The sequence below is a fragment of the Macaca nemestrina genome, chromosome 17 (assembly GCF_043159975.1).
Source record: "Macaca nemestrina isolate mMacNem1 chromosome 17, mMacNem.hap1, whole genome shotgun sequence".
NCBI classification, from domain to species: domain Eukaryota; kingdom Metazoa; phylum Chordata; class Mammalia; order Primates; family Cercopithecidae; genus Macaca; species Macaca nemestrina.
The window spans coordinates 43,709,982-43,737,607 of record NC_092141.1 but is presented as its reverse complement, the minus strand read 5'-3'; the positions used below and the strand labels follow the sequence as shown (position 1 = coordinate 43,737,607).

At 47.6% G+C, this 27,626-nt stretch overlaps 1 protein-coding gene and 1 long non-coding RNA gene across 3 annotated transcripts in view; one reads left to right on the top strand and one right to left on the bottom strand.

Moving 5' to 3' along the window:
- The window catches only part of LOC105485143 (unc-45 myosin chaperone B), a 39,738-nt gene extending 12,527 nt beyond the window's left edge, over positions 1-27,211 (bottom strand). The window contains exons 1-15 of the mRNA XM_011747351.2: positions 27,103-27,211; positions 26,583-26,750; positions 26,016-26,052; positions 24,844-25,019; positions 22,679-22,768; positions 20,947-21,114; positions 20,224-20,392; positions 16,416-16,586; positions 11,825-11,996; positions 7,808-8,108; positions 6,243-6,337; positions 5,918-6,059; positions 4,695-4,835; positions 2,105-2,232; positions 402-468 (exon numbers count right to left, since the gene is read on the bottom strand). Of these exons, the coding sequence (XP_011745653.2) occupies positions 402-468; positions 2,105-2,232; positions 4,695-4,835; positions 5,918-6,059; positions 6,243-6,337; positions 7,808-8,108; positions 11,825-11,996; positions 16,416-16,586; positions 20,224-20,392; positions 20,947-21,114; positions 22,679-22,768; positions 24,844-25,019; positions 26,016-26,052; positions 26,583-26,750 (2,025 nt within the window). The 5' untranslated portion in view covers positions 27,103-27,211. The remainder of the gene's footprint in view (positions 1-401; positions 469-2,104; positions 2,233-4,694; positions 4,836-5,917; positions 6,060-6,242; positions 6,338-7,807; positions 8,109-11,824; positions 11,997-16,415; positions 16,587-20,223; positions 20,393-20,946; positions 21,115-22,678; positions 22,769-24,843; positions 25,020-26,015; positions 26,053-26,582; positions 26,751-27,102) is intronic.
- LOC105485142 (uncharacterized) lies at positions 9,231-11,464 on the top strand. 2 transcript variants are annotated; one of them, XR_011615625.1, is made up of 4 exons: positions 9,231-9,365; positions 9,622-9,803; positions 10,578-10,811; positions 11,335-11,464. It is a non-coding gene; the product is annotated as an uncharacterized lncRNA (long non-coding RNA). The 2 variants fall into 2 exon arrangements; XR_011615626.1 differs by having other exon boundaries at positions 9,233-9,365; positions 9,574-9,803.
- Positions 27,212-27,626: the final 415 nt, after the last annotated feature.

The window sequence follows — 27,626 nt, the reverse complement described above, 5'->3', positions numbered from 1 at the left end:
TGTGACAGTCTGCAAAGTGAAAGTGTGATTTTTTCCCCTATTTTACAGATGAAGAAGCTGTGGCTGAGAGATTAAGTATTTTGCCTGAGGTTATGCAGACAAAAAGGGGCAGAGCAAGAACTCAACTACAAGTCTTCTACATCAAAGTCCAGGGTCTCTATCTTTGCACGGTGCTTCCTTCCAATAGCAAGGAGGATAGATGGGATTCCAAAGTACATACCATCATAGCATAAAGTCAAGCAGAAATTGGCTTGGGGCTATGAGCACAGACAGCACAGATAAGTGGTGGCCATATTCCAGGAAGTTGAGTTGGGGCAGAGGGTACATTATTCTTGGGCTGGGCAAAGAGCATGCACAAAGGCACCTTCTAGGATGGCAAGGACCATGTCCTGCCCAGTTACCTTGCCACCACCTTGAGCCACAATGGTGCCTCGGTCCTTTGGGTTGTCACACAGTGCCAGGAATACCCTGTGGGACCGAGAAGAAAGGAAAACATTTAATGCACTGGAACACCTTCCCAGGCAGCAGCAGCAGCAGCAGCAGCAGCAGCAGCAGGCCAGTTAGTCGGAGCCAGTGAAATCCTGGGATGAAGAGGGAGACCATGGAAAGTGCCACTTGTGTGCCTGTGCCCCAGAATTAGCCACCTTGGGAAGATGACCTCATGGAAATAATTGTCTGGGAAGGAATTAAGGCCAAGTGAGGTTGCAAAGAGCGCCCTCGCTATCCCTATTTAGGGACACAATCACCCAGGAGAAACTTTTCAACATGGATGTGCCCCAGGGCCTCCATAATCTGGCTCTGGCCTCCTCTCTTGTCTCATCTAGCACCAGTCCCTCCTGTGCATTCCCTGCCCCAGACATATTGCAGGAGAACCCCAAATTCACTCATTCTCTCTCCATCCTCGGTGTCATTGCAGATGCTATTCTCTCTGCCTGGAACCTTCCCTCTCCTGCATTTAGGTGGCTCCTTTCCTTCCTTCAGAGCTTGATTGAGTTGTCACATCCCCCAGGAGGCTTTATCAGCTGCCCACCCACTTCCGCTCCAGTCTGGCTGGTTGGGGGACACTGCTTGTGCTCCAGCCAGCCCTTTGTGCCTCCCACATCATGGCACCCATTGTATTGGACTGTAGCTGTGATCTTGCCTGCCTCCCTGGCCAGACTGCACAGAGACTGTGCCTTTAACCTCTGGGAACAAGGTAACAAGAAGGAACAGTGGCCTCCTTTCTCCTGATGCAAACTTCCACCTGTGATCACCTGCCCACCATGTCACTTCTCTTCCTTCCTTTCCTTCTTTCCCTCTTTCTTTCCTTCTTCCTTCCTTTCTTTCTTCTTTCTTTCCCCTCTTTCTTTCTTTTCTTTCTTCTTTCTTTCTTTCCTTCTTTCTTTCCTTTCTCTCTCTCTCCTTCCTTCCTTCCCTCCTTTGTACCTCTTTCTTTCTCTTTTTTCTTTCTTTCTCTCTCTCTTTCTTTTTTATTTCTTCTTTCTCCTTCCTTTCTTCTTCTTTTCCCTTCCCTCCTTCCTTTTTTCCTTCCTCCCTTCCTTCCTCTCTCTCTTTCTTTTCTTCCCTCTCTCTCCCTCTTTCTTTCTTTCTTTCTTTCTTTCTTTCTTTCTTTCTTTCTGTCTGTCTGTCTGTCTGTCTTTCTTTCCTCTGTTGTACAGAGACAGGACCTTGCTCTGTTGCCCAGGCTGGAGTGCAGTGGTACCATCATCATTCACTGCAGCCTTGAATTCCTGGGCTCAAGTGATCCTCCTGCCTTAGCCTCCCAAGTAGCTGGGAGTACAGGTGCACACCACCAGGCCAGGCTAATTTTAAAATTTTTTGTACAGATGGGGTCTCAATATGTTTCCCAAGCTAGTCTTGAATTCCTGGACTCAAGCAGGCCTCCCACCTCGGCCTCCCAAAGCCCTGGGATTATAGGCATGAGCCACCACCCCTGGTCCCATGTCACTTTTCAAAGCTGATCCCCTCAGACCTTTCTCCAGGCTTTCCCAATATCTTATCTCATTTAGGCCCCCAGCATTTCTATCTCCCTGCCCAGCATGCTACACTCCAGGCCCCTCAGCCCTCAGCCCTAGTTCCAAGCCTTGGTCCACTGCAGCCCCACCTGGCCAGCAGCTCCTTGGTCTGGTCGGTGAGGATGGCACTATCTGCTTTCACCATGCAAGCCAGAGCAGAGATGACACCCGCCTTCAGAAGCCGCTTCACCCGCATATCTATAAAGTCCTTTTTGTCCTGGGGAGATGGAAAGATGGCAATGTGAGAGGGTCCTGGGTGCTAGGCCAATCTGAATTGGAACCAAAGATGGTGCATTTCTGAATTCTTGGGGTCAGTTGAATAATGGCCTCCAAAGATGTCCACGGCCTAATCTCTGGAACCTGTGAATGTGGGACCTTACATGGTAAAAGAGATTTTGTAGACACAATTAAGTCAAGGATTTTGAGATGGGGAGGTAAGCCTAGATTTCTGCGTGGGCCCAATATAATCACCAGGATCTTTATCAGAGGGAGGCAGGAAGATCAGAGATAGCACTAGGAGATGTGACAATGGAATGGAAGTGAGGTCGGAGTGGTTCAAGGTCACCAGCCAAAGCATGTAGGTGGCCTCTAGAAGCTGAAAAAGGCAACAAAATGATTCTCCCTTAGACCCACCCGAAGAAACCAGCTCTGCTAACACCTTGACTTTAGCCAAGTGAGACTCATTTTAGGACTCTTGACCTCCAGAACTATAAGATTTTTAAAACTGGGCCAGGCGCGGTGGCTCACGTCTGTAATCCCAGCACTTTGGGAGGCTGAGGTGGGTGGATCACTTGAGCCCGGAGGTTCGAGACCAGCCTGGGCAACATGGCGAAACCCCGTCTCTACTAAAAATACAAAAATTAGCTGGGCGTGGTGGAACATGTCTGTAACCCCAGTCACTCAGGAGGTTGAAGCAGGAGAATTGCTTGAGCCCAGGAAGTGGAGGTTGCAGTGAGCCAAGATTGCACCACTGCACTCCACCTGGGTAACAGAGGGAGACTCAGTCTCAAAAAAAAAAAAAAAGTAAAAATTGTGTTGTTTTAGGTCACAGTGCTTGTGGCAATGTGTTCTAGAAACAATAGGAAACTAAGACACTTCTCCAGATTCCCTCTTCCCAAACAACTGCCAAGGGGTATATAGCACGCTCTGCTGTCGTGTGTCACTGTCTCTTTTCTTCCTTGCCCTCCCTAATCCCAAGACAGAGCCTGAGGAGCTGATACCGTAGAAAACCAGTCCCAAAGGTTCTCTCACTCACAGAGGAATGAAATAAAAGAAAGATAATCCAAAAGACTAAATGATGCTTATATTGTTTTTCTTGGAAAAGGCTGGGGTGGGAGGGGAGGTAGAGAGTATAAGCAGGAGAGAAAGGACACAGCGGATGAAGCCACCATAACAATAGATTGGGTTTGCTGGAAACCCAAAGTCAACCCAGGGTTAAAGAGTCCCTACAGACAATCCTCAGAGTGGGGAGTGGTGGGGAAGGGGATGACAACCCTGGGCAAGCCCTGGAAGCCACCTTGGAACTTCACAGCCACAGCACGTGCTCTGCACCCTTGCCTGGATGAAACATCATTCAGCTTTCAAAAATGATTCAGAGGCCGGGTGCAGTGACTCATGCCTGGATTCCCAGCACTTTAGGAGGCCGAGGTGGGTGGGACACTTGAGGTCAGGAGTTCAAGACCAGCCTGGCCAACATGGTGAAACCCTGTCTCTACTAAAAATACAAAAATTAGCTGGGAGTCGTGGTGCATGCCTGTAATTCCAGCTACTCAGGAGGCTGAGGCAGGATAATCACTTGAACCTGGGAGGCAGAGGTTGCAGTGAGCCTAGATCTCACTACTACAATCCAGCCTGGGTGACAGAGCCAGACTCTGCCTCAAAAAATAAATACAATAAAAATGATTCAGAGAATGAGATGGCAATGTGGAAAACATATTTTTCCAAAATCGGGCACAAAATGATAAATATATTCTGATTGTAACTGTGAAAAGAAAAAAGATACATAGAAAAAAAGCCCCTGGTAGGTAACATAGCGTCAAAATGCCAACAGCAGTCATGTGGAGATGACGTAATCATGAGTGGTTATTCCCTTTTCTCCACATTTTAACTTGTTTTGCAGCATGATTATTTTACTTTGATTATTAAAAAAATCTAAATGATTTTATTGGCTGGCTATACCTTGCATATATTCATATGCAAATCACACACAAATCATATCTTCATGTGTAGGGAATTGTTGGAGAGGGGTCCAGGGGATCCGTGACTTCTGGGTTAATGCTGAGCATGCCTCTCCACTCATGATTCCTACTTAGCACCCATGTCACAAAACCCAGAAATCTGAGAAAATCAAATTGTTATCTGTTGGAGACATGAAATAAAACTGTCTTTAATCCATAAAATCAACAACACAAATTGCAAAGTGTCCATCATAGCTCCATTTGTTTTTTCAGATTACAAATTGTTGGATTTTTTTCAAAATAGAAAATAAAAACAAAGAAAAAGCATGAGCACCATCTGGTGGGAAAGTTTACCATTAACATCTTCGGTGTATGTGTATCCTACCCCCAACCACCCAGACACACACCACGCTGCTCCTGACACCACTCCTTTTGCCATTCCGCCTCCTTTGGAGGCCTGGTGGCACAGACCAGATCCCTCCCACGTCGCGCCTGACCCTACCTTGGGGTGCTCCTCGGGCACATGCTGCTTGGAGAACTTGGCGAGCTGGACAAGCTCCGGGATGACCTCCTTGACATCGTAGCTGTTGGTGCAGTTCACCAGGGTGGTGGCCACCGAGTACAGGATGGTCTTGTCACTGGTCTGGAAGGCACAGGGTCGGGGAGAAGGAAAGCAGAAAGGAAACTTTAGGACAAATCCCTGCTTCCAGGATGCTCCCTCACGTGGCCGGCAGGTTGGTGTGGGAGGAGTGCAGCTGGTAGGGCCCATTCTGAGGAAAGACAGCAGTGCAGGAGAGGCTCTGTCCATAAAGGCGGGCAGCAGTGTCTCCTGTACCCTCCAACAGCAGCTCTGGCAGTATGAATAGGAGCTGTCTCACAAAGATCCTCAGTTTGTGCCTATTCCAAAAGCCCAGTCTAACACTTTCCCATCCAACTGGAGATGGGGCGGGAGCTGAACATTCTCAGGTCCTGGCGAAAATCTCTCCCAAACTTTCTTCCTTTACTGGTAGAAAAGAGCCAGGGAGTTGGCCCGGCAGACAAGGAAAGGAGTCTGGGAGGGTCTCGGAGGGAGGGCAGGTTCCCAGAAAGGCCAGGCACAGCCTCTTTTATTTATTTATTTTCTTGAGGCAAGGTCTCTCTCTCTGTCACCCAGGCTGTAGTGCAGAGGTGCAATTCTGGCTCACTGCAGCCTCGACCTCCCAAGGCTCAAGCAATCCTCCCACCTCAGCCTCCCGAGTAGCTGGGATTACAGGTATGTGCCACCACGCCCAGCTAATTTTTTTATTTTTTGTAGAGATGGGGTTTCACCATGTTGCCTAGGCTGGTCCCGAACTCCCCTGAGCTCAAGCCATCTGCCCGCCTCAGCCTCCCAAAGTGCTGGGATTACAGGTGCATGCTACGATGCCCCCCTGCTTTTTTTTTTTTTTTTTTTTTTTTTTTTTTTTTTTTTTTAGCTGCCTCAGGTCCTTCAAGACCTTACCTCCTGAGGACCCCAGGAAAACAAACTGCCCTCCTGTGCATCTTCCCACTCTGGAAGGCATTAGGAGTTGGGAGTCCATTTTACAGTCAGGTAAAATGAGGGCCAGAAAAGGGGAAATAACCGATCAGGTTTACACAGGGGTAAGGAGTAGAGCCAGGAGGAAGACTGGGATCCAATCCCTGTGGGTCTGGACCCAACAGACCTTTCCTGAGGTTTGTGGTCAGGCCAGACTCCTCCACACTTGCCTTGGCCAGCTCAAACATGGCCTGCAGGGCAGGGATGTCCTGGACAAAGTCGTCCTTCACATCGGCGTCCAGCGTGAGGTAGGCCAGGCCCTCCACTGCCCAGCGCCGGGTCCGGGTGTCTATGGACGCATTGCACAGCCACCTGGAAGTGAGGAGGGACCACACGTGGGAAGGGGCCCGGGGCTCAGGTCAAGAGGGTGAGGCGATTTCAGGGTGGTGAACCGATGATAAGGTCCCTTTCACACTCCACTGGAGCACACCCCAGAGACTCCTGCCCGGAAGGCGCGTGAGGAGGTGGAGGGCCTGGGAAACACACCCCCCTTACTTGCGACACTGTTTGGCCAGCTTTTCTGTCGACCCTTCCGCAAACTGCCTGAGACCGTAGTCTGTGCCACCTGCGGAGCCAAGCTTACAGAGTCCCTGTGGAGGAGAGGAGACAGCGGACGCATGCAGGATCAGAGACACCAAGGCTTGCAGATGAAGCCCTGCTCCAACTGGTTTCTATGGCCAGAACACTTCGCCCCTCTTTCTTTGCTTGGATCCACCTCTGTGCAGACTGTAAAAGTCAGCTCAGGTATCACCTCTGCTGAGATACTTTCCCTGATGCTCTGGGTTAGAGGCCCATCAAGTTGCAAGTTCTTGCCCTCCCTTTTGACCCCCACCATTTTGACCCCACAGATGTATTGTGCCTGCCATTTTGAAAAAAACAGCAAGACCAAGTTAACCACATCTGAAGCTTCAATGAGGAACCTTATTATGGCACAAAAACTGGCAGAGAAATCCTATCTTCTGGATAACAGATTCAGATGTGCAAAATTCTACCCAGAGAAAAATGGACTTTTCTTAGGGGGGCCATTTCATAAGAGAAAATTCACTTTTGTCAGAAGCTAAAATTTGTTTTTAAAAAATTGATGCTGGGTGCAGTGGCTCACGCCTGTAATCCCAGCACTTTGGGAGGTCAAGGCGGGTGGATCACTTAGCCCAGGAGTTTGACACCAGCCTGGCCAACATGGTGAAACCCATCTCTACTAAAAATACAAAAATTAGCCAGATGTGCTGGTAGACACCTGTAATCCCAGCTACTTGGGAGACTGAGGCAGGAGAATCATTTGAACCCAGGAGGTGGAGGTTGCAGTGAGCCAAGATCATGGGGGTTGCAGTGAGTCAATATCGTGCCACTGGACTCCAGCCTGGGTGACAGAGGGAGACTCTGCCTCAAAAAATAACAACAACAATAATAATAACTTCAGGCCAGGCACAGTGGCTCACGCCTGTAATCCCAGCACTTTGGGAGGCCCAGGGGTTAGATCACCTGAGGTCAGGAGTTCAAGACCAGACTGGCCAACATGGCAAAATCTCGTCTCTACTAAAAATACAAAAATTAGCCGGGTGTGGTGGCACACATCTATAATTCCAACCACTCTGGGCGCTGAGACACGAGAGTCAGTTGAGCCTGGGAGGTGGAGGTTGCAGTGAGCTGAGATTACGCCACTACACTCCAGCCTAGGTGACAGAGTGAGACTTCATCTCAAAAAATAAATAAATAAATAAAATGAAAGTGGAAAAAAAATATCTTATAGAAACTGATTAAGGAAACTGGCTGTTCAGAATTTGCTCTGAAAATGCATTGCAAGCTCGTCAGTGTTCGTGTTATTCGTAAGCAGGGAGACGAACGTCCTCAGGGTTAAGCAGCAGAGTTCACCATTCTGAATCTACAACCTCACAAACCCCCTGGATATGCCCTGTTCTGCAGGGGTCTGTGGCTGGGTCTGGTGCCCCCTTGAACCTGGTCTCCCCAAGGACAGCGGCCTCAACTCATTCATTTCGGTGTCACTGGTGCCTGGCATGGCTCCTGGTACCAAGTAGGAGGGTGGTACCGAGCCCACTCACCACCAGTGTGCGGATCTTGATCTTCTCATTTTTGGTGGTCTTGTAGATCTGTTTGAGCAGTGACACTCCATTGGTGATGATGAAGGTGGCACGGCTGAGCTTGGTGGAGGCATGGATGAGGGCCTCCACGGCCACCAGCTGGTCCGTCTCACGCTCTGAGCCACATAGTGCCACCATCATCTCCATCACACCTTTCAGTCCCAGCAGTTGGTTGCCCAGGTCAAAGGGGCCCTGCAGGATCCCTGACACCGTCTGGATGGCATTCAAATTCTTGTCCATGTCCTGGGGGTCAAACTTGCCCCTAAAACAAAGTCAAGGGTGGTCAAGAGAACTGGTCCAAGAGAGTGGAAAGAGTGTGAGATTTGGAGGCAGACGGATTTGGATTTGCATCCTGGCTCCACCACTCATGTGCTGTGTGATACTGGGCAATTCAGCGAACCTCTCTGAGCCTCAGCTCCTGTAAACTGAGGATAGTACTACTAGTTCTCAGAGTTGTGGTGAGGATAAATGACATAACAGATGTGTCACAGGGTGTGCCTCTGGGAAATACACTGTGACTCAGGGATTGGCATGCAGGAAGTTTATTTGAGAGAGCTCTTGGGAAGAGAAGGAAGCAGGACTGGGGAAGAGGGAGGCACTTTGCAGTCACCACAAAGCCTCAGCCTCCAAGAAGTTCTGGAGCTGGAACATCCTTCACAGTTGTTCCAAGTTGGAGTGAGTTTTTTTTTTTTTTTTTGAGACTGAGTCTTGCTCTGTTGCTGGAGTGCACTGGTGCCATCATAGCTCATTGTGACCTCAAACCCCTAAGCTCAAGCAATCCTCCCACCTCAGCCTCCTGAGCAGTTGGGACTACAGGTGCACACCATCATGCTCAGATAATTGTTTAAATTTTTGGTAGAGACGGGATCTTGCTTTGTTGCCCAAGCTGATCTGAAACCCCTGGCCTCAGGTGATCTTTTCACCTGGCCTCCCAAAGCACTGCTATTATAGGTCTGAGTCACCTCAGCTAGCCTGGAGCGAGTCTTTGCACACTGGCTTCCCTGGAGAGGGTGAAACAGCTCTCCCCAACTGAGGCAAGTCCCAGAGAGAGAGAACAGCTGAGAGCTGTCAATTGACAGCCTTTCCAGAAGCTGCTGTGTCGGGGAAGACAGTACAGCATCGACAACACAAAAAGGCCTAGCATGATGCCCTTCACACTATCTCACTGTGACATGGCCTGGGCCGGTCACTCCCCTCTGGTGATCTGGTCTCAGTCCGTCCCCTGTCAGTGATCATGTGGGTTAGATATCCAGGAATGTTCTGCCTTGCTTTCAGAATCTATTACCATCTACTCTAGGGGAGAATCTCTACATGGGAATGTCAGAGGTGACATGCCTTCTGATGCTTCTCATCTGCCCAGATTGGTGCATTGTGGGAAACAGGGCAGATGTGCACAGTGGACATGCAGCTGTGTATAAATGCAAGAAGGTAGTGTGGACTGGTCAGGAGAACTTCACACCGAGAGTCCAAGACCTGGGCTCTGGTCCCATGTCTGCCTCTGATTGTTGGAGGATCTCGGGTAAGTTCCCCTGGGGAAGAGGAGTCAGCTTTGGAAGCTCTGAGAGCCCCTCTAGCTTCAGCATCGCATGTCCTGTGCCTCATCTCTCCACTCAGTGCCAGGGAACCAGCATCCTTCATAATTAGTTGGGGTCTGACCTTTGAGCTGGCACTGGGTCCCCACACAGCCCCCGCCCCTGATGAAGCAGGGTGTATTCCACTCTTGCTAGGGGCAGGCTGGGGTACCATTTGATGAAGGCAGTGATCCCTCCTCTCAGCATTCCACAGGCTGACAGGAGGGGGGGTTCAATCAACAAGCCCAAAAAAGAACTAGCTGGATGACAAGTAATGGAAGTCAATTGGGGACCTCATGAGGGACTCAAGAAGTCAGCAGGAAAAGTTGAAACTGAGATAGAGAAAGAGAGAAGCCTTAAGAAGAGATCAGTGAACCAAAGTCAGGGTGAGTAGAAGCCATGGGGTAGAGAAGGAGTTGGCAAATCCAGGGAGTTGAGAATAGCTTTCACATGATTTTATTTTATTTGAGACAGGACCTCACTCTGTTACTGAGGCTGGAGTGCAGTAGTGCATTCACGGCTCATTGCAGCCTTGACCTCCTGGGCTCAAGTGATCCTCCTACCTCAGCCTCTCAAGTAACTGGAACTACAGGGGTGCACCATCACACTTAGCTAATTTTTAATTTTTTTTTATTTTTAGAGATGGGGTCTCTACGTTGCCCGGGCTGGTCTCGAACTCCTGGCCTCAGGTGACTCTCCCACATCGGCCTCCCAAAGTGCTAGGATTACAGGCATAAGCCACCACACCTGGCCAGCAGCTTTTTGCATTTTTTTTTTCTTTTTAAGATGGAGTTTTGCTCTGTCACCCAGGCTGGAGTGCAGTGGTACGATCTTGGCTCACTACAACCTCCACCTCCTGGGTTCAAGTGATTCTTCTGCCTCAGCCTCCCTAGTAGCTGGGATTACAGGCATGCGCCACCATACCCGGCTAATTTTTGATATTTTTAGTAGAGATGGGGTTTCACCATATTGGTCAGGCTGATCTTGAACTTCTGACCTCAGGTAATCTGCATGCCTCAGCCTCCCAAAGTGCTGGGATTACAGGCATGAGCCACTGCACCCAGCCATTTTTTTGCATTTTAAAGGATTTTAAAAAATATGTTGACAGAGACTTTTATGTCCCACAAAGACTAAAATATTTACTCTCTGGCCCTTCGTAGAAAAGGTTTGTTGACCCCTGGAACATAGAAAGGAAAAGCAGAGTAAAGGCAACGTCTTCACCCACCTAAGACTCACCTGGAGTGTTTTTAAGCATGCAGCTTCCTGAGCCACATCGCAAACTACTGAGTCAAGAGGGGATATCTCAGTAATCTGAATAATTTACAAGTCTTAGAATCACTGCAATAAAGAATTAAAAGGTCATGCACTGGAGTCACACTGATGCTGGAGTGCCAGTAAGGAGACCCAGGAACTGCAGCTGCTGAGGGCCCTAACCCCTGTCTAACTCTGCAAAGCCACACAGTTCTTAGTCTTGAAAGAACGGGGCCTCCCTCCTTGACAAGCTGGCATTTGTTCCTTTCAACCACAGAAGCCAGTGGTAGGTTTAAAATGTCCATGGCTGGGCAAGGTAGTTGATGCCTGTAATCCCAGCACTTTGGGAGGTTGAGGCAGGAAGATTGCTTGAGCTTTGGAGTTCAAGACCAGCCTGGGAAACACAGTGAAACAAAAAATACAAAAATTAGCCAGGCATGGTAGTGCACGCTTGTAGTCTCAGCTACTCGGGAGGCTGAGGCAGAGGAAGGAGGCTCACTTGAGCCCAAAAGTTTGAGGCTGCAGTGAGCTATGATTGTGTCACTGCACTCCAACCTGGGGGACAGAGTGAGACCCTGTCTCAACAAATAATTAAAATATGTTCAAAAATATGTTGACACTCCTCCCTGCAAAAAGTGAAACCTAATTTTTTCCCCTTAAATGTAGGCCAAACTTACTGACTTGCTTCTAATGAATAGAATGTGGCGGAAGTGATGACATGTGTCTTCTGAGGCTAGATAGAGAAGACATCTCCCTGCGGCCTTGCTCCCTCTTGGATCTCTTACTGTGGGACAAGCCAATGGCATGCAGTGAAGACGCTTCAGCAGCCTCTGGAGAGGTCTGCAGTGGGGGGAACCGAGGCCTCCCACCAACAGCCGGCACCAATGTGCCAGCTGTGTAAGTCCATCATCTTGGAAGCATTTTCCAGCCCCCATCAAGCCTTCAGATGGCTGCAGCCCCAGCCAGCACATGACTGTAACTTCATGAAAGATCATAAGCCAGAGCCAACCAGCCAAACCACTCCCAAATTTCTGTTCTGGTGTGAGATAAAAAAAAAACATTATTGTTTTTAGCTGCTAAATTTTGAGATAATTTGTTACACAGCCGTAGATAACTAAGACAGAGCCTGACCCTGTGAGGCCTCCAGGAAACTTACGTGATGTATTCCTCGCAGATCTTGCGGAAGTGATCGCGCTCCGGGTCACAGCGCAGGTCATCGTAGAGCTTGTTGATGAGGATAGAGGCCAGCATGCGGGTGTTGTCAGTCAGGGGCAGGCAGGATGGCAGATCTGGAACCTGCCCCACGACCTTCAGGATCTTCCTCAGACCTGCAGGGTAGACAGTGGCAAGCCTAAGATTCCTGCTGGGCTCCATCCTCACAAACACCCCTCACTCAGTGACGTGTTATCACCAGCTTCTCTCCAGCCCTGTCTGTAGAACACATGTAGTTCATCCAGAATGAAGGGACCTAGAATGGGGTCAAGGGACCCAGGTTCTACACCTGACACTGCCCCCACCTTGACCAATTCACCTCCCTCTAGGGGCCTCTATTTTCATATGTACAAAATCAGGACTAGTTGATCTCAGGGAACTCTACCAATGCTGACATTCCACAGGTTGATGTATAGACTTCTCCAAATACTATTTCATATTCTCTTCCTCAAGCCTCGGCTTCTTCATTTATAAAATGAGAACAATACTACCTACCTCATAAAGTTTGAGGGCTCAATGAGATAACGTATGGAAACCCTGCTGTCAATCCAGACACATCACTATCACTCAATAAATGTTCATTATTGAGTGTGTAATTATTATGTATTTAGTAAATGCCATATTTACATTTATTACGATGATGTCTTCTCATGTCTTCTGTTGAAAAATCTTCAATGGCTTCCTATTACCATCGGGCAAATTCAACAGTCATGTCTTTGTTGAATAAATGAGCACCTTTGGGGTACTGGCTACCAAAATAAACGATACGATTCTGACCTCCAAAAGCTCACAATACAATAGGGAAAACTGACATATGAAGATTACAATGAGATGTGATAAGTATAGAAGGGTAGCACTGAAAATGGGGTCATTCACTTCAATAAAATAATATCTGCAATTTATTCTGAGCACTTATTACATGCCAAGAGCTTTATACACATTAACTTCATCTAATCCTAACAATACCCCTACTGGTTAGATATCATTATTCCCATCTTTCAGAGAAGAAAAACAAGCCTTAGAGAAGTCAAGTAAGTTGCCCAGTGACATAGCAAGGACACACTCCCAATCACGTCTGATTTCAAAGCCTGTGATGTAAGCCGTCACACTATATTGCCTCTGGGGCAACAGACAGGTGGATTTCAGAGCCAGGTTTTAGAGGTGGCTTGGGGCTGGTCAGACCTTGGGTAGTACAAGGAAGTGGGAGGAAGAACATTCCGGGTAAAAGCTGGGAGGCATGTAACTCTAGATGTTAGGAGGGAATTAAAAGTGCCTGGAACCAGCCTGGCCAACATGGCAAAACCCCGCCTCTACTAAAAATACAAAAAAATTAGCTGGGTGCAGTGGCGGGTGCCTGTAGTCCCAGCTACTTGGGAGGCTGAGGCAGGAGAATCGCTTGAATTCGGGAGGTGGAGGTTGCAGTGAGCCAAGATCACACCATTGCACTCCAGCCTGGGCAACAAGGGCAAAACTCCGTCTCAAAAAAAAAAAAAAAAAAAAAAAAAATAGTGCCTGGAAGTGGCTTAGTGGTTCATGCCTATAATTCCAGCACTTTGGTTAGGTCGAGGTGGGAGGATCACTTGAGCCCAGGAGTTTGAGACCAGCCCGGGCAACATAGCCCATCTCCACACATGAAAGAAAAAGAAAAAGAAAGTGCCTGGCAGTAAATTTTGTGCAACCTACATTTCACCACTTAAAGGAAAACTTCTGTTTCCTCCCTAAACTGCTTCTACTCTCAGAGCTTACTTCTGACACCAGATGGGCATCCTACAATTCAACTCTGACACTATCTACTTGGGGTTAGCACAGACCCCACAGGTTAAGGGCTCAGTCCCACAAGACTACCCTCCTTCAGATGCCAGCAGTCCCAGTTGCCACCTGTGCTTCTGACTGGCCAAGTATAAATCAGAGATTCCCATGACCCTCTCCCTCGGGTTTGATAATTTGCTAGAATGGCTCACAGAACTCAGAAAACCAGTTTAGTTACTTGATTACCAATTTATTATTTAAAAAACAACAACAACAACAACAAAAACTCAGGAACAGCCAGATGGAAGAGATGCAGAGGGCAAGGTATTGGCAAGGGGCATGGCGCTTCCATGCCCTCTCCAGGTAGCCACCTCACCAGCACCTCCATGGGTTCACCAACTTGGGAGCACTTTGGTTAGGGATTTTTTTAAAACAGAGGCTTCATTACGTAGGCACGGTTGATGAAATCATCGGTTATTAGTGATGAACCCCACCTCCAGCCCCTCTCCCCTCCCTGGAGGTAAAGGGTAAGGGGCTGAAAGTTCCAATCCTGCGATTGCGTGGTTGTTTCCCCTGGCAACTGGCCCCCATTCTGACATTCTGAGGTTACCTAGGGGATTCCAGCCACCAGTTATTACATGAGCATACAAAAAGATACTTATCACTTCAGAGGTTAGCTGTGTGCCAGGAAACAGCAGCAGAGACCAAATATGTATATTTCTTATTATGTCACAACCACACATTTAAAAAGTGCTCAACAGGGCTGGGGAGTAACAGGAAGTGCCTGATGAGCCAACCCAGAGTCCCCAGCCTGGGTCCCAAAAGCCTCCCTCAAATGCACCTCTCCAATCCCATCTCCCACTCTCCCCTTCCATTCTTGCCCACGCCTTGAGCATCTCGTTTCTCTTCTGTTCAAACACTCCAGACCTTCTTCCTGTTAATCTTTGCCCCTTCCCTCACCCAAAAGCTCACTTCAGGTTTGACATCCTGACGGCTCCTTTACCGTGTCTCCCAGCCCAGTCTGCACAACACGTAACACCTCAACATTGCAGCTTTGTATTCGAATATTGGAATTTTTAAATCCACATTATTTTTACCCAAGTGCTATCCATGTTGGTGCCCTTTGCAAAAAGAACAGAATAAAAAATAGTGCTCTCCACCTGTCCCAACCCATAACACGTGGATGAGCCTAGATCCTGGTGCAGGGAGAGAAGGTCTGTTGTTAACGCTCACGTTTCATGATACATGCGGAGAAGACCAGAATGAGGCAGGGAGGAAGTGGGGTTTGGGCGTTTAGCAGTAGAGTAATGTGCTGAAGTCTAAGCACTTGCACATGTACTTTGTTGAGGTCTGTAAAAACCAAACAAGGGAAGTGCAATATCAAAAGATATTTTTTAAGCTGGGAAAAGCTGATGAGTCTTTTAGAACAAGGGATAGTCTGTGTGTCATAAAATCTTTGGAAGAATTTACCATAGCAGATCATAAAACCACAGGTATGATTCCTTAACAATCAAAGAAGTTGACTGAGGAGAGGGGTAACATCTCGGAGCTGACAAATTGAGTGACTGCCAGAACATGTGAAAGGAAAATAAAATCTTGGCCTGGTGCCATGGTTTGTGCCTGTAATTCCAGCACTTTGGGAGGCCAAGGCAGGAGGATCATTTGAATCCAGGAGTCTGAGACCAGCCTGGGCAGCATAGCAAAACCACATCTCCACAAAACATAAAAAAAATTAGCCGGGCATGATGGTGTGTGCCTGTGGTCCCAGCTACTTGGGAGGCTGAGGGGGAGGAGGATCGTTGCAGCCCAGGAATTTGAGGTTGCAGTGACTATGATCACGCCACTGTACTCTAGCCTGAGCAACACAGTGAGACCTTATCTCTAAAAAAATAAATAAAAATAAATTTAAAAACTAAAATAAAATCTTGGGATCCCCCCCGATTCCCTAAACCAAAGGAAAAAAAATTAAGCTGAAAGCTGAGTCATGCAAGAGACTGCCTTTCCTTTTATTCCTAAGCAGGTAGCTACAGATAAAAAATTAAATATCTCCACAGGTTTAGTAAATTAGTGCTTAAATATGTCCACTCTATGTTCACCTTATCTTGTGTAAAGTGGTCATTTACTGAGCAGGAGACAAATATGTAATTGACTATTTCCCCGCCTCCTCCTTTCTCTTCCAACGTGTGCATTCATATAATGTGAACGTACCCTTCCTCTTTCCCCTCCAGGCTGCTTTTCCCCTTGAAATATTGAAGCCCTTAAAATCATCTTTGGAGAAAGGCTCAGACCACAGACTGTTTCTGTGATTCTGTGTTTCCTCTCTGCGGGGCGTGTCTGTAACCTTGGCAAAATAAATTTCTAAATTGATTGAGAACTGTCTCAGATACTTTTGGGTTTACAAACATTCTCACTGTGCTTTATGTAAAGTATACTTGATACAATTTCCTCCCTTTTGAAAGGCCTGTGAAGTATTTTACCAACCATGAAACTTCCAGAATTTTACCCTGCGGTTGGTGGAGTCCTTGTCCCCATTTGCTAGGTAGCTCCACCCACACATTTTGGGGATGTGTTTGGGCACTTCCTGGGCGTGTTCAGGCTCTGAATTCAGAGCCTTGACCTGCACCTTCACAAGCCCACTGGTGATCCTGATGTGCCAACGTGTTTTCTCACCTTTTCAGTTAGGACTAAAGACCTCTTCAAGAGCCTCACATCTTCCATTTTCTGTTTAGTGCCCTGGTGCCCACTTAAAAGGCTTGAGCAAGCCCCAAACCCTCCCCTCTTCTCACCGTTATCCACCACATAGATGGTGCGTGAGTTGTCATGAATGGCAAGGTCCTTCCTGGGGACGTTCTTATTGAGCAGGTTCAGCGCCTGATCCCTGCCCTGGCCAGATACCTTCTTGCTGACTAGCATGTCCAGCAGGTGGCTGGTGATCTGCTTCAGGTCCTTCTTGGTGTCTGAAAACAAGAGGACAGGGGTAAGTAGAAAGGGGTAGGAAATCTCACATATATATGACCAGGAAGGGCAGCAGCTTCTAGACTCTGGAAATACTGAATCCACTGCTTCCTGAATATGTGAATTCCCAGGAGAGTATAGTATTGCCCATCTCACCTGAAAAAAGGGAGAGAAATCCCTAGACAACACCCGCAAGCGGTCCTCCAGCCACCCTGAACACTGACTTCTACAACAGCTCATTCCATCCTTGAGCAGTTTGGATTCTTAGAAAGTTCTTCACTCCTAGCAGTGAGCGGCAGAGCTCCAGGGATGCTTTATATGGTTTTTAATAAACTGATTTAATAAAATGCTTTTCAGAAAGGGAATTTATACTCTTTAGAGACATTTCACTCCCCACAGATTCAGGCATGCTAGGTACCTGAATTCAAGCTTTTGCCTGTGACGCCAGGACTTCCTGCCCACTGGTAGATCTTAAAAGACAAATGCCTTTTTCTGATTTTGCCCTCCCTGAGACTTAGAGATTTTTGTTCTCATCCTAGGATGGAGCCCAAAGGCAGGCAAACTGAAAAGCAAAGCTCTCCAAACCACGTCAGATAAATAACTGATGAAGGAATACAGCTCCATCGCCTAAAGAAGGAAAGATGTAAGTCGATGTGACAGCTCATCTTCAGACAAAGGCAAGTCATGAGAGTGAGATAATAGACTCCTTCTGTGAGACTCCAGAGGGCAGACTTTGGGTCAGAGGCAGATGGAAGCTACAAGGGGATAGAGTGGAAATCAATATGTGGAAAAATTTTGTAGCAGAGACGCTCAACCCAAGGAAGTCATGGAAGATTGTGAATTGGTGTCTCCCTGGGAAACACGACTCTCAGTATAAATGCTCTTGGGTAATCTCCTCCCACACTGGCCTTGGGCTGCTTACGTGACCTGTGGCATAACCAGAGACTTACATGGCACTTGCACGTTGGGGCTTGTCCATTTAGAATCCAGCCACCATGTTCTATAGAAACCCAAGCTGGCCACTAGCAAGGCCATAAGGTCAACATTTCCAGTTAACTGCCAGCCACACAAGCAGGGCCATCCTGAATCTTCCAAAGATTCTAGCTCAGAAAAGGAAAGTGACTAGTTGACCATTATAATAATAGTAAGTCAGAGTCACATCTAGAATCCGGGACTTCAGGGCTGGGTGCAGTGACCTGTAATCCCAACATTTTGGGAGGCCACAGCAGGAAGATCACTTGAGGTCAGGGGTTTGAGACCAGCCTGGGCAAGAAAGTGAGACCCTGTCTCTATGAAAAATTTAAAAATTAGCCAGGCGTGGTGGCATGAGCCTGTAGTCCTAGTGACTCCAGAAGCTGAGGTGGGAGGATTGAGCCCAGAGGTTTGAGGCTGCAGTGAGCTGTGACTGCATTACTACTGTCTAGCCTGAGTGATAGACAAGACTCTGTCTAACAAAAAAAAAAAAAAAAGAAAAGAAAAGAAAAAGAAAAAAGCCTCTTATAAACAAATAAGGAAAACATTAAAAAATAGGTAACAACATGAACAAACCATCCAGATAAAGGAATCCAAATGGCTAACAAAGATACAGAAAAATGATCAATCTCATGAGTACTTCATTTTGAATCAAACAAGATAATTTTAATCTACATCCAAGGCAAATATCCTTAAGAAGGATAGCATTCAAATCTGATGAGAATGTGTTGAAATGCGGACTCTCATCATTGCTTGGTGAGAGTATAAATTGATGCAGCCTCTCAGAAAGAAATTAGAGAGCAAGATATAGAAAGAACATTAGTTATGCTCCATTTCTAGGAATTTGACCCCAGGAAATAATTATAAATGTGGCCAGGCATGGTAGTTCATGCCTGTAATCCCAGTACTTTGGGAGGCAGAGGCGGGCAGATCACCTGAACTTAGGAGTTTGAGACCAGCCAGGACAACATGGCGAAACTCCATCTCTACTAAAAATACAAAAATTAGCCAGGCATGGTAGTGTGCTCCTGTAAGCCCAGTTACTCGGGAGGCTGAGGCAGGAGAATTGCTTAAACCTGGGAGGTGGAGGTTGCAATGAGCCGAGATCATGCCACTGCACTCCAGCCTGGGCAACAGAGCAAGACTCTGTCTCAAAAATAATAAATAAATAAATAAATAAATAAATAAATAAATAAATAAATAAAAATTATAAATGCAAGCACAGATGCAAAAATGGCTCCTGGAGAGTTTTGTATAAACATACAAATTGGAAATAATTGAAATCTCCAATAATATAGAGCTGATTGATGAATTATCCATACAAGGGAAGATTATGATGTTCTTGAAAATAAAGTTGTCTGAGTGAACCTTCCTCTTTGACCTTCCTGGCCAGAGCAACATTTTCTAAGTTGATGCCTAGGACCTGGATGTGCAGGGAGAAGCATGAGTCTGTATATGCATGTGCAGGAAACAAATGTAAAATTAATTATTAAAATCAAAGGAATCCTTTTTAAGAATATTAAATGGTATGCAATATTAATATAATGCTCAATGAAGAAAAGAACATGCAACTATTCATAGCAGAATTCCAATTTTGTTAGATATTGATATGGATGGTTTAAAAAAAAAAGACAGGAAAGATACATGTGGTAATGGTAATAGTGATTATCTGAATGGGTAATTATAGGCATTTATTCTCATTTTTACATAGTTCTATATTTTCCCAAATGTCTTCAATAAGTCTCTGTTACTTTTTCTAAGTTGTGGTAAAATTTACATAACGTAAAATTTACCATTGTAACAATTTTTAAGTGTACAGTTCAATGGCATTAAGTATATTCATACCATTGTGCAAACACCACAATCTATTCACAGAATTATTTTCACCTTGCAAAACTGAAACTCCATCCCCATTAGAAAATAACCCCCCATTTCTCCTCCTCCAACCCCTGCCAAACACTGTTCTACTTTCTATCTCCATGAATTTGACTACTCAAGTATCTCATATGAGTAGATCCATGCAGTATTTGTCCTTTTGTGGCTGGCTTATTTCACTAGCATAATGTCCTCAATGTTCATAGACATTGTAGCATGTGTCAAATTTTCCTGTCTTTTTAAGACTAATACTCCATTGTATGTATATACCATATTTTTCTCATCCAGTAACCTGCCAATGGACATTCGAGTTGTATCCATCTTTTAGCTATTGTGAATACTGCAGCTATGCCTGTTGCTTTTATAATCAGAAAATACATATGACAGGCCAGGTGCAGTGGCTCATGCCTGTAATCCCAGCACTTTGGGAGGCCAAGGTGGACAGATTACCTGAGGTCAGGAGTTTGAGACCAGCCTGGCGAACATGATGAAACCCTGTCTCTACTAAAAATACAAAAATTAGGCGGGCATGGTGGTGTGTGCCTGTAGTACCAGATACTCAGGAGGCTGAGGCAGGAGAGGTGCTTGAACCCAGGAGGCGGAGGTTGCAGTGAGTCTAGATCGCCCCACTGCACTCCAGCCTGGGTGACAGAGTAAGATTCCATCTCAAAAAAGGAAAAGAAAAGACATAAAACCAAGCCATCCCCACATACAGGTAATGCCCAGTCTGAGGTGGCAACTGACTCTTTCTTTCCCCATCCCCTTGAACTAAAACTGAAGAATATTTCCTACCTAGAACCAGGGCCTCCTCCTTCCCTCGATGCTCCCGCTTGTCCTCCCCAGACAGGGAGTCAATGATGGCTTGGAGCAGATTGCAGACAGCCAGAGACATCTCCTCATTCTCCACCGCCATGAGGCTACAGATTCGGTCTATCCGCACTGCATGCAGAATCACTGTGGCCTAGAACCCCAGCAAGAACCATGGTCAGCTGCCTTGCCCTTCCATTCCAGCTGCCATGCAGGTTAGAGAGGGTGCGATAATCCTCCCCACCCCATCCCATGCAGTAGAGAAATCAGCCCAGGCAGCCATTGCCTCATGGGGCTCCCTGGTCCTGGAAACCTCTTGACACAAGCCATGCCTGTCCCCAGAGGTCAGAGCTGTGCCATCCAATACAGTGGCCACTGGCCACATGGGGATGTTGAGCTCTTGCACTGTGGCAAGACCATATGGAGATGTGCTGTAGTGTAAAATACACACTGGGTTTCAAAGACTTAGCATGAGAAAATGTAAACTATCACAGCCTTTGCATTCACCACTTCTGCATTAAGCACTTTCAATAACTTGTCTTTGCTTAGTCAAACCCATTTCTAACTCAAAGGGAAAAAGAGACTGGAACACGCTTTGACTTTTTATGAGGTTCCATTGATGCCAGCCACAGCCCTGACCACGCATCACCCTCCAGATCCTTGGACCAGTAGCCATCTGCTCCACATGCCCTACAGCCAGGGGCTCACCCTGGCTCGGTGGCTGCTGCACATGCCCGACAGGGTCCGCACTGCAGCCAGCACCAGCTCAGGCTTCTTAGTGTCCAGAAGCTGCAGTAGTAAGGCTACCCCATTGTTCTGGAAGATCTTCTCAGCTCCTGCTTCCTCACGGCCTAGGACAATGAGATTGTTGGCAGCCTGAAGGAGGAAGAGGTAATGAGGGTTACGAGGGAGGTATGGCCACCCAGGCCTGTACCGTGGGCCAAGTAAAGAGCCAGTGCAAAGACTGGATCTTCAGAACATTGTTCTGTTATCTCACCTTGTAATCCCCCTCCTGGAAACACAGCCCAAGAACATAATTCAAGAAAAAAAGCCAAGTAACTTGCATCAAGACCAACTGGATGAAATATATTGCAGTCATTAAAGTCATGAATAAAAAGACTAAGAGCAATGGAAAAAGCACTGGTATGCAGAATCAGAATCATATGTTTACTCCAATTGCACTTATGCTAAAATAAAGATGTGTATAATGCTTATAGAGAAGGACTAGAAAAAAGGTGGAGAAATGTAGTGTTTTTACACGGAGAATCATGTCCTTAAACATTTTGTTGATTTTCCTGTTCAGAGGAATCTGAAGTTCCCAGGAAGTGAGCAGCAAAAACACTAGATGAGACCTGAAAACCCTGGGTTTGAGTTCTGATTCTGCTCCCTGGTAGCTGTATGAGCTCAGGTGAGTTACGGCACTTCTCTGGACCCCAGACTCCTCATCTGTAAATTTCAGCAGTTGGGCAAGCAGGTTCCCAAGTCTCTTCCCACCGAAAGCCTTCCAACTTAAGGATGCACGAACCTTAAAAGGCTCCAGGTCTCAAGCAGGACCTGAGAACCCAGGGCTGAGAAACACAGGAGGTAGAAGAAGGTGAGGAGGTGGACAAAGAGATGTTGAGTTGGGTGCTGGGGAGAGGGCTTAATAGAGAATTTCAGGCAAGCATGCCCAGAACCATCACTATCAGCTAAGGGCTTTGCACTTAAAAAAAAAAAAAAAAAAAAACCAAAAAACTTGTTTTATCTGTAACAACTCATTATGTTCTCACAAGAGTTTGTTAGGAAAGATATTTGCCTAGTTTATGGATTTATTGACCATAAAACTAACAAAAATTCCGTGGACATTGTTTCTCAAGTTCTTACAGATGTAAAACACTCAAATGTTCAATTTTTTTCCTTTGCAGAAGCACTAGAAGGGAACATAAAAAAAAAACAAGGTAACAAGTTTGGTTAAGAGGATGATTATGTCTGTAAATATTTAAATTTTTCAGAAAGACTTCTTTACAATATTTTTTAATAAAATAAAACATGATTTTAACGGGCTGTTATTTCTTAGGGCTGAAGTTACAGTGAGGCAAATGAGGTACTTGCCTTGGGTGCAAAATTTAAAGGGACACCAACGAACTCAATAATCAAATAATAATCAATGCTATATTTTTAAAAATCAAAATCAATGCCAAAAAAAATCCACGATGAACAAAACATCAAAATTTCAAATAAAGACAGGATCCAACCCTGCTGCATGACCGTCCTCACTGGATTCACCCAAATCTCAGTCTTTCTTACGGTTTACACTGTGTTCCAATGTGATTAACCTTTGGCCAATTTTCCTTCCTGGGCTGCAAAGACAGGCCTCCGGTCCCGCTTCCCCCTCAGAATGATGTCACTGTCCAGACTAGCGGGTCCTTCTGCTGGCTGGATGATATTGGCCAGCACTTACCTTTTCCCGCTTGTCAGCCTCACTGTTTTCGTCCAAGAGGATTTCAAACATCTTCTGTACCCTCAAGTCTGTGGAGAACTGCACTCGGAGCTGAGGAGAGAGGAAGGAATAGGGAAGGAGGCAGGTGGGGTCCACGTCATTTCAGCTCCACATTCAGTTCATCTCAGTAAATATCAGGGCGTCTACTCTGGGCTCTCACACATACATTCATTCATGTATTCATTCGACAAACACTTACCGGATAACTACGATGAATGAATAAATACAGTCGAATTGTGGACAAAATCAAGTCCTTGCCCCTGAAGGCTTACCATCCGGTTACATTCGTTATCCCACTGAGACATCGCAACAGTCTGGGAAGGCCTAAAGGGTCTTCAGCCCAGTTTTAGAGTCTAGTAAACCATTTGCTATTAGACATTTAAATAGGGATAAAACAGAAATATGTCTCCATGCTCAGAATCCTGAAGCAGCTTTCTTTCTTTTCTTTTTAACACACCTGAAGTGTAGATGAAGCAGCTTTCAAGCTCTGTTTCAGGCAAATCAAACTCATTTTGTTGGGATATCTAGTCCCTCGCAGTCCCCAGTCCAACCCCACTGCTCTGGGTGTTTCATAAAGTGACCGAACTGATCAACATCCTCCACCTCGCCAGCCTGTTTTGAACCTCCTGCTACTTTGTTCTGGGGGTCCACAGTACTCCCACCTACTTCTGAGCTCATTTTTTAATTTTTTTTTTTTTTTGATATGGAGTCTCACTCTGTCACCCAGGCTGGAGTGCAATGGCACGATCTCGGCTCACTGTAACCTCTGCCTCCCAGGTTCAAGTGATTCTCCTGTCTCAGCCTCCTGAGTAGTTGAAATTACAGGCATGTGCCACCATGTCCAGCTAATTTTTATATTTTTAATAGAAACGGGGTTTCACCATGCTGGCCAGGCTGGTTTTGAACTCCTCATGCCAAGTGATTCACCCACCTTGGCCTCCCAAAGTGTTGGGATCACAGGCGTGAGCCACCCCACCCAGCCTATTTTGTGATCGATTACCTTACCATTCTTACAGAGAGGAAACCAACACCCCAACAGATGCCCCACAAAACTAGCAGCTGAGCCAGGACTAGAGTTCAGGATTTCTCACCTCTTGTCCAGGTTCTCCCTACCCTACTCCATTTCCTAAAAAATATTTTATGCTCCTGGCTCACATTGTAATCCCAGCACTTTGGGAGGCTGAGGTGGGTGGATCACATAAGGCCAGGAGTTCGAGACCAGTCTGGCCAACATAGTGAAACCCCATCTCTATCAAAAACACAAAAATTAGCCAGGTGTGGTGGTGCACATCTGTAATTCCAGGTACTCGGGAGGCTGAAGCACAAGAATTGCTTAAACCCAGGAGGCAGAGGTTGGAGTGAGCAGCTGAGATCATGGGCCACTGTACTCCAGCCTGGGCAACAAAGTGAGAGTCTGTCTCCAAAAAAACAATCACGCTCCTAATGGGGCCTGGCTCTCCTCTATCCCTCATCCATGTGCTCAGTTCCCAGGTATTTTATAATACTTAGAAAGAGGGATAGATCATGTTGCAGACATACTAAGTTATAATAATATTTCTAAGTCTCCATCTGGAATTTTTTTTTTTTTTGTGGGGGTGTGAGGGACGGAGTCTCTCTGTGCCATCCAGGCTGAAGTGCAATGGCACATGATCTCAGCTCACTGCAACCTCCGCCTCCCACGTTGAAGCAATTATCCTGCCTCAGCCTCTTGAGTAGCTGGGATTACAGGCACCCCCACCCATACGGCTATTTTTTGTATTTGTGATAGAGACGGGTTTCACCATGTTGTCCAGGCTGGTCTCAAACTGCCTGACCTCAGGTGATCTGCCTGCCTTGGCCTCCCAAAGTGTTGAGATTATAGGCATGAGCCACTGCACCAGGCCCCATCTGGAATTTAAAAGACCTGTGTTCTAGCCTTGGCTGGCTTGTGCCCTCAAACAGGCATCACAGATAGAAGCACCTGCTTAGCTGTTCTGTGCAGCCTGCCCATGCCACTTGCTGTCTCTATCTCAGAGTGTGGAGGTAGGGCTAGCCCTGCTCTGATGACCCACCTCCCTAACCCATTCCTACTAGGAATGAAGAGAGGGACTGGGCAGCCAAGGGTTGTGGGAAGAGGCCCAGCTCACCTTCTCCTGAATGCTGGTGTTGAGTCTCCTCAGCGTCTCCTGGAAGTTCTGGTTCCGTGGCTCGAGGGTGGCACAACGCTGCACGTCCTTGAAGGCCTGGTCCAGCTTCCCCAGGTGCTCCAGTGCCTGGCATCGCCGATACAGAGCCTTGATGTCCGAGGAGTTGATGTCAATGGCTATCGAGGCAAGTCGGAGGATGAGGGCCTTAGGGAACCAGACTATAGACCACCAGCCCCACTGCCCCAACCCCAGGAAGCATGCTCTTGCTGGGCTTCTGTGTCTTCCTTGGAGATTATCCACCCATGTGGACTCTCTGGCCCATACCTCCCCTTTATTAGACAGACAGTAAGAGCCACAGAGTTTCAAGGTGGAAAGAGAGCTTGAGGGTCATGTCATCCAATTCCTAATGCTCCAGTCTCTGCTACAGGATCCCTGCCAGGGGCTTAACCAATCGGTGCTTGCATACCTCCAGCAATGGAGAGCTCCCTCCTTCTCAAGACAGCCAGGTAGGCCTGGTGCAGTGACTCACGCCTGTAATTCCAACAGTTTGGGAGGCCAAGGTGGGCAGATCACGAGGTCAGGAGTTCGAGACCAGCCTGGCCAACATGGTGAAACTTTGTCTGTACTAAAAATACAAAAACTAGCCAGGCGTGGTGGCAGGCACCTGTAATCCCAGCTACTTGGGAGGCTGAGACAGGACAATTGCTTGAACCTGGGAGGCAGAGGTTTCAGTGAGCTGAGATCGTGCCATTGCACTGTAGTCTGGGCAACAGAACAAGGCTCCATCTCAAAAAAAAAAAAAAAAGAAAAAGACAGCCAGGCAGCTTAATCAGAAAACCTTGCCCTCTCCACACCTGAAATGCGTTCCCTGTAACATTGCCCAGCCCTGGAGCCCCTGAGATGAAATCCAATCCTTCTTCCTTGTGACAGCCTTTTAGGAATTTGAAGGCAGCTCTGTCCCACCTGGGAGTTGCCTTTTCTGGGCTAAATATTGCAGCTTCCCTGAACGGCTCTTCAGAGGATATGTTTCCAGTCCCTTTTCCAGCTTGTTCTCTCCCTTCTGAAGTCACTCCATACTCACTGTTTCTTCCCCCAAAATGGTAACTAGATTAAAACCCAGGCCATGCAGAGGAGAAGGTGACAGGGCAAGCTCGGGGGTGGGAGGGACTCACCTCTGGAGGCATCTGAAGCTGCCTGGACATAGCTCTCCTGAGGAAAGGGGAAGGAGAAGGAGACTGGGTTAATGTGGGCCCAGTGCAGAGATGGCCAGAGAGTGTCCCCACTGTGAGTGGAGAGGGTTTGCTGGGGGAGCTGCAGGCTGTCAGAGGCCCAGGGCATGCTCCTCGTAGGCATGGCAAAAAGGACAGGCTTTGACATCAGGCAAACCCAGGTTTGAATCTCGGCTCTGCTACTACTTGGGAGAGCTTGAGCAAGTTAATGAAGCCCTCTGGATCCGAGTTTCTTATCTGCAGTAGGGGGAGGACAGCAACAGCTATCTCATAGCCATTAGTAAGATGCCGTGAATAACATATGAAAGCACCTGGCGTTGGGCTGATTCTGCTCTGGATGAATTTCTGCCTTTCCAGGGCATGGGTCAGGGGAGACACCCTTCTCTAACCCCAGGCACCCAGTGGAGCTGGCTGCGATGAAGGGCAATTCCTATCAGGGTGAAGGGGCTGCCACTCAGCCCCAAGGCCCCTCTGCCTCACTCCCGCCCCGTGCCCTGCCCTGCCCCAGACCGTTTTCAGACCACAGGCTGCCCGGTTCCGATAAAGTGTGGCCAGCAGGGCCTTGTCCTTGGTCAGCTTCAGGGCCTGGCTGTAGCTCTTTGTGGCGGCCTTGTAGTCCTGGAGCTGGAAATGCCGGTTCCCTTCCTCCTTCAGCTGTACCGCTTCCACCTCTGCCATCTGCCGGGACAGGAGCAGCTCTGTCTGGTCAGCCCCTTACTCCAGACCCAGGGCTGGGCTTCTGGTCTGAGGTCCGGAGCTCCAGGGTCCCCTCACACCAGAGAGGATGGTGGGGATTCTGCCTGGAAGGGATCCACCCCCAGAACCCCCAAATTTATTGCCCCATGAAGGCATTAAAGCATCTGCTCAGAGCTTGGCCCAAGTTGAAAGTCCCTGTGCCTCACTCTCTGTCCCTCCCAGCCTGAGCAGGTGAAGCCACTCAGTTGGTGCCAAAGGCCTGAACTCTCGTCGCAGGTCTTAGAAGTCCGCGTCTCCCTCCCCAGTCCAAGGCACACCCCAGGCCCCTGCTCACTTTCTCAGTGAGGACAATGCTTTCGATCTGCCCTCCTGTGATGCTGCTCCCCTGAGCACTCCTGCGTCAACCTCCAGCCAGCCAGCCTCAGTCTGCCCCTCCCAGCCCCCACCCAAGAGATTTTCTTGCCTCAGCCAGTGGCTCTGGACCATATTTGGCCACAGGGGCAGGTGCCCCTGGAGTCTGTCACTGATACTCAGGGCCCTCCCCCTCCCCAGACTGGTCAGTCATGACCACGTGGAGGTGCTGACCAGCCTATACCCAAGCACCCCACTCTGGGGTATCCTGGGGGGGTTCAGGCACTCGCACCCAAGAGAGTGGCAGAAAGATCCAGAAGGGACAGGAAGCCCCCAGCAGACTCCCTCCCTGGGCACAGCTCTAAAGCCCCTTTCCACCTCTCTCTCAGATAAACAGCGCCCTCTCCCTCCCCTCAACCACTGCTATTTTTGGGAGCAGAGTGACAGCTGAGGGGCTGACAGACTGGGACACACAGCAGGTGCCCAGATCCCAGACCAACTGGAGAC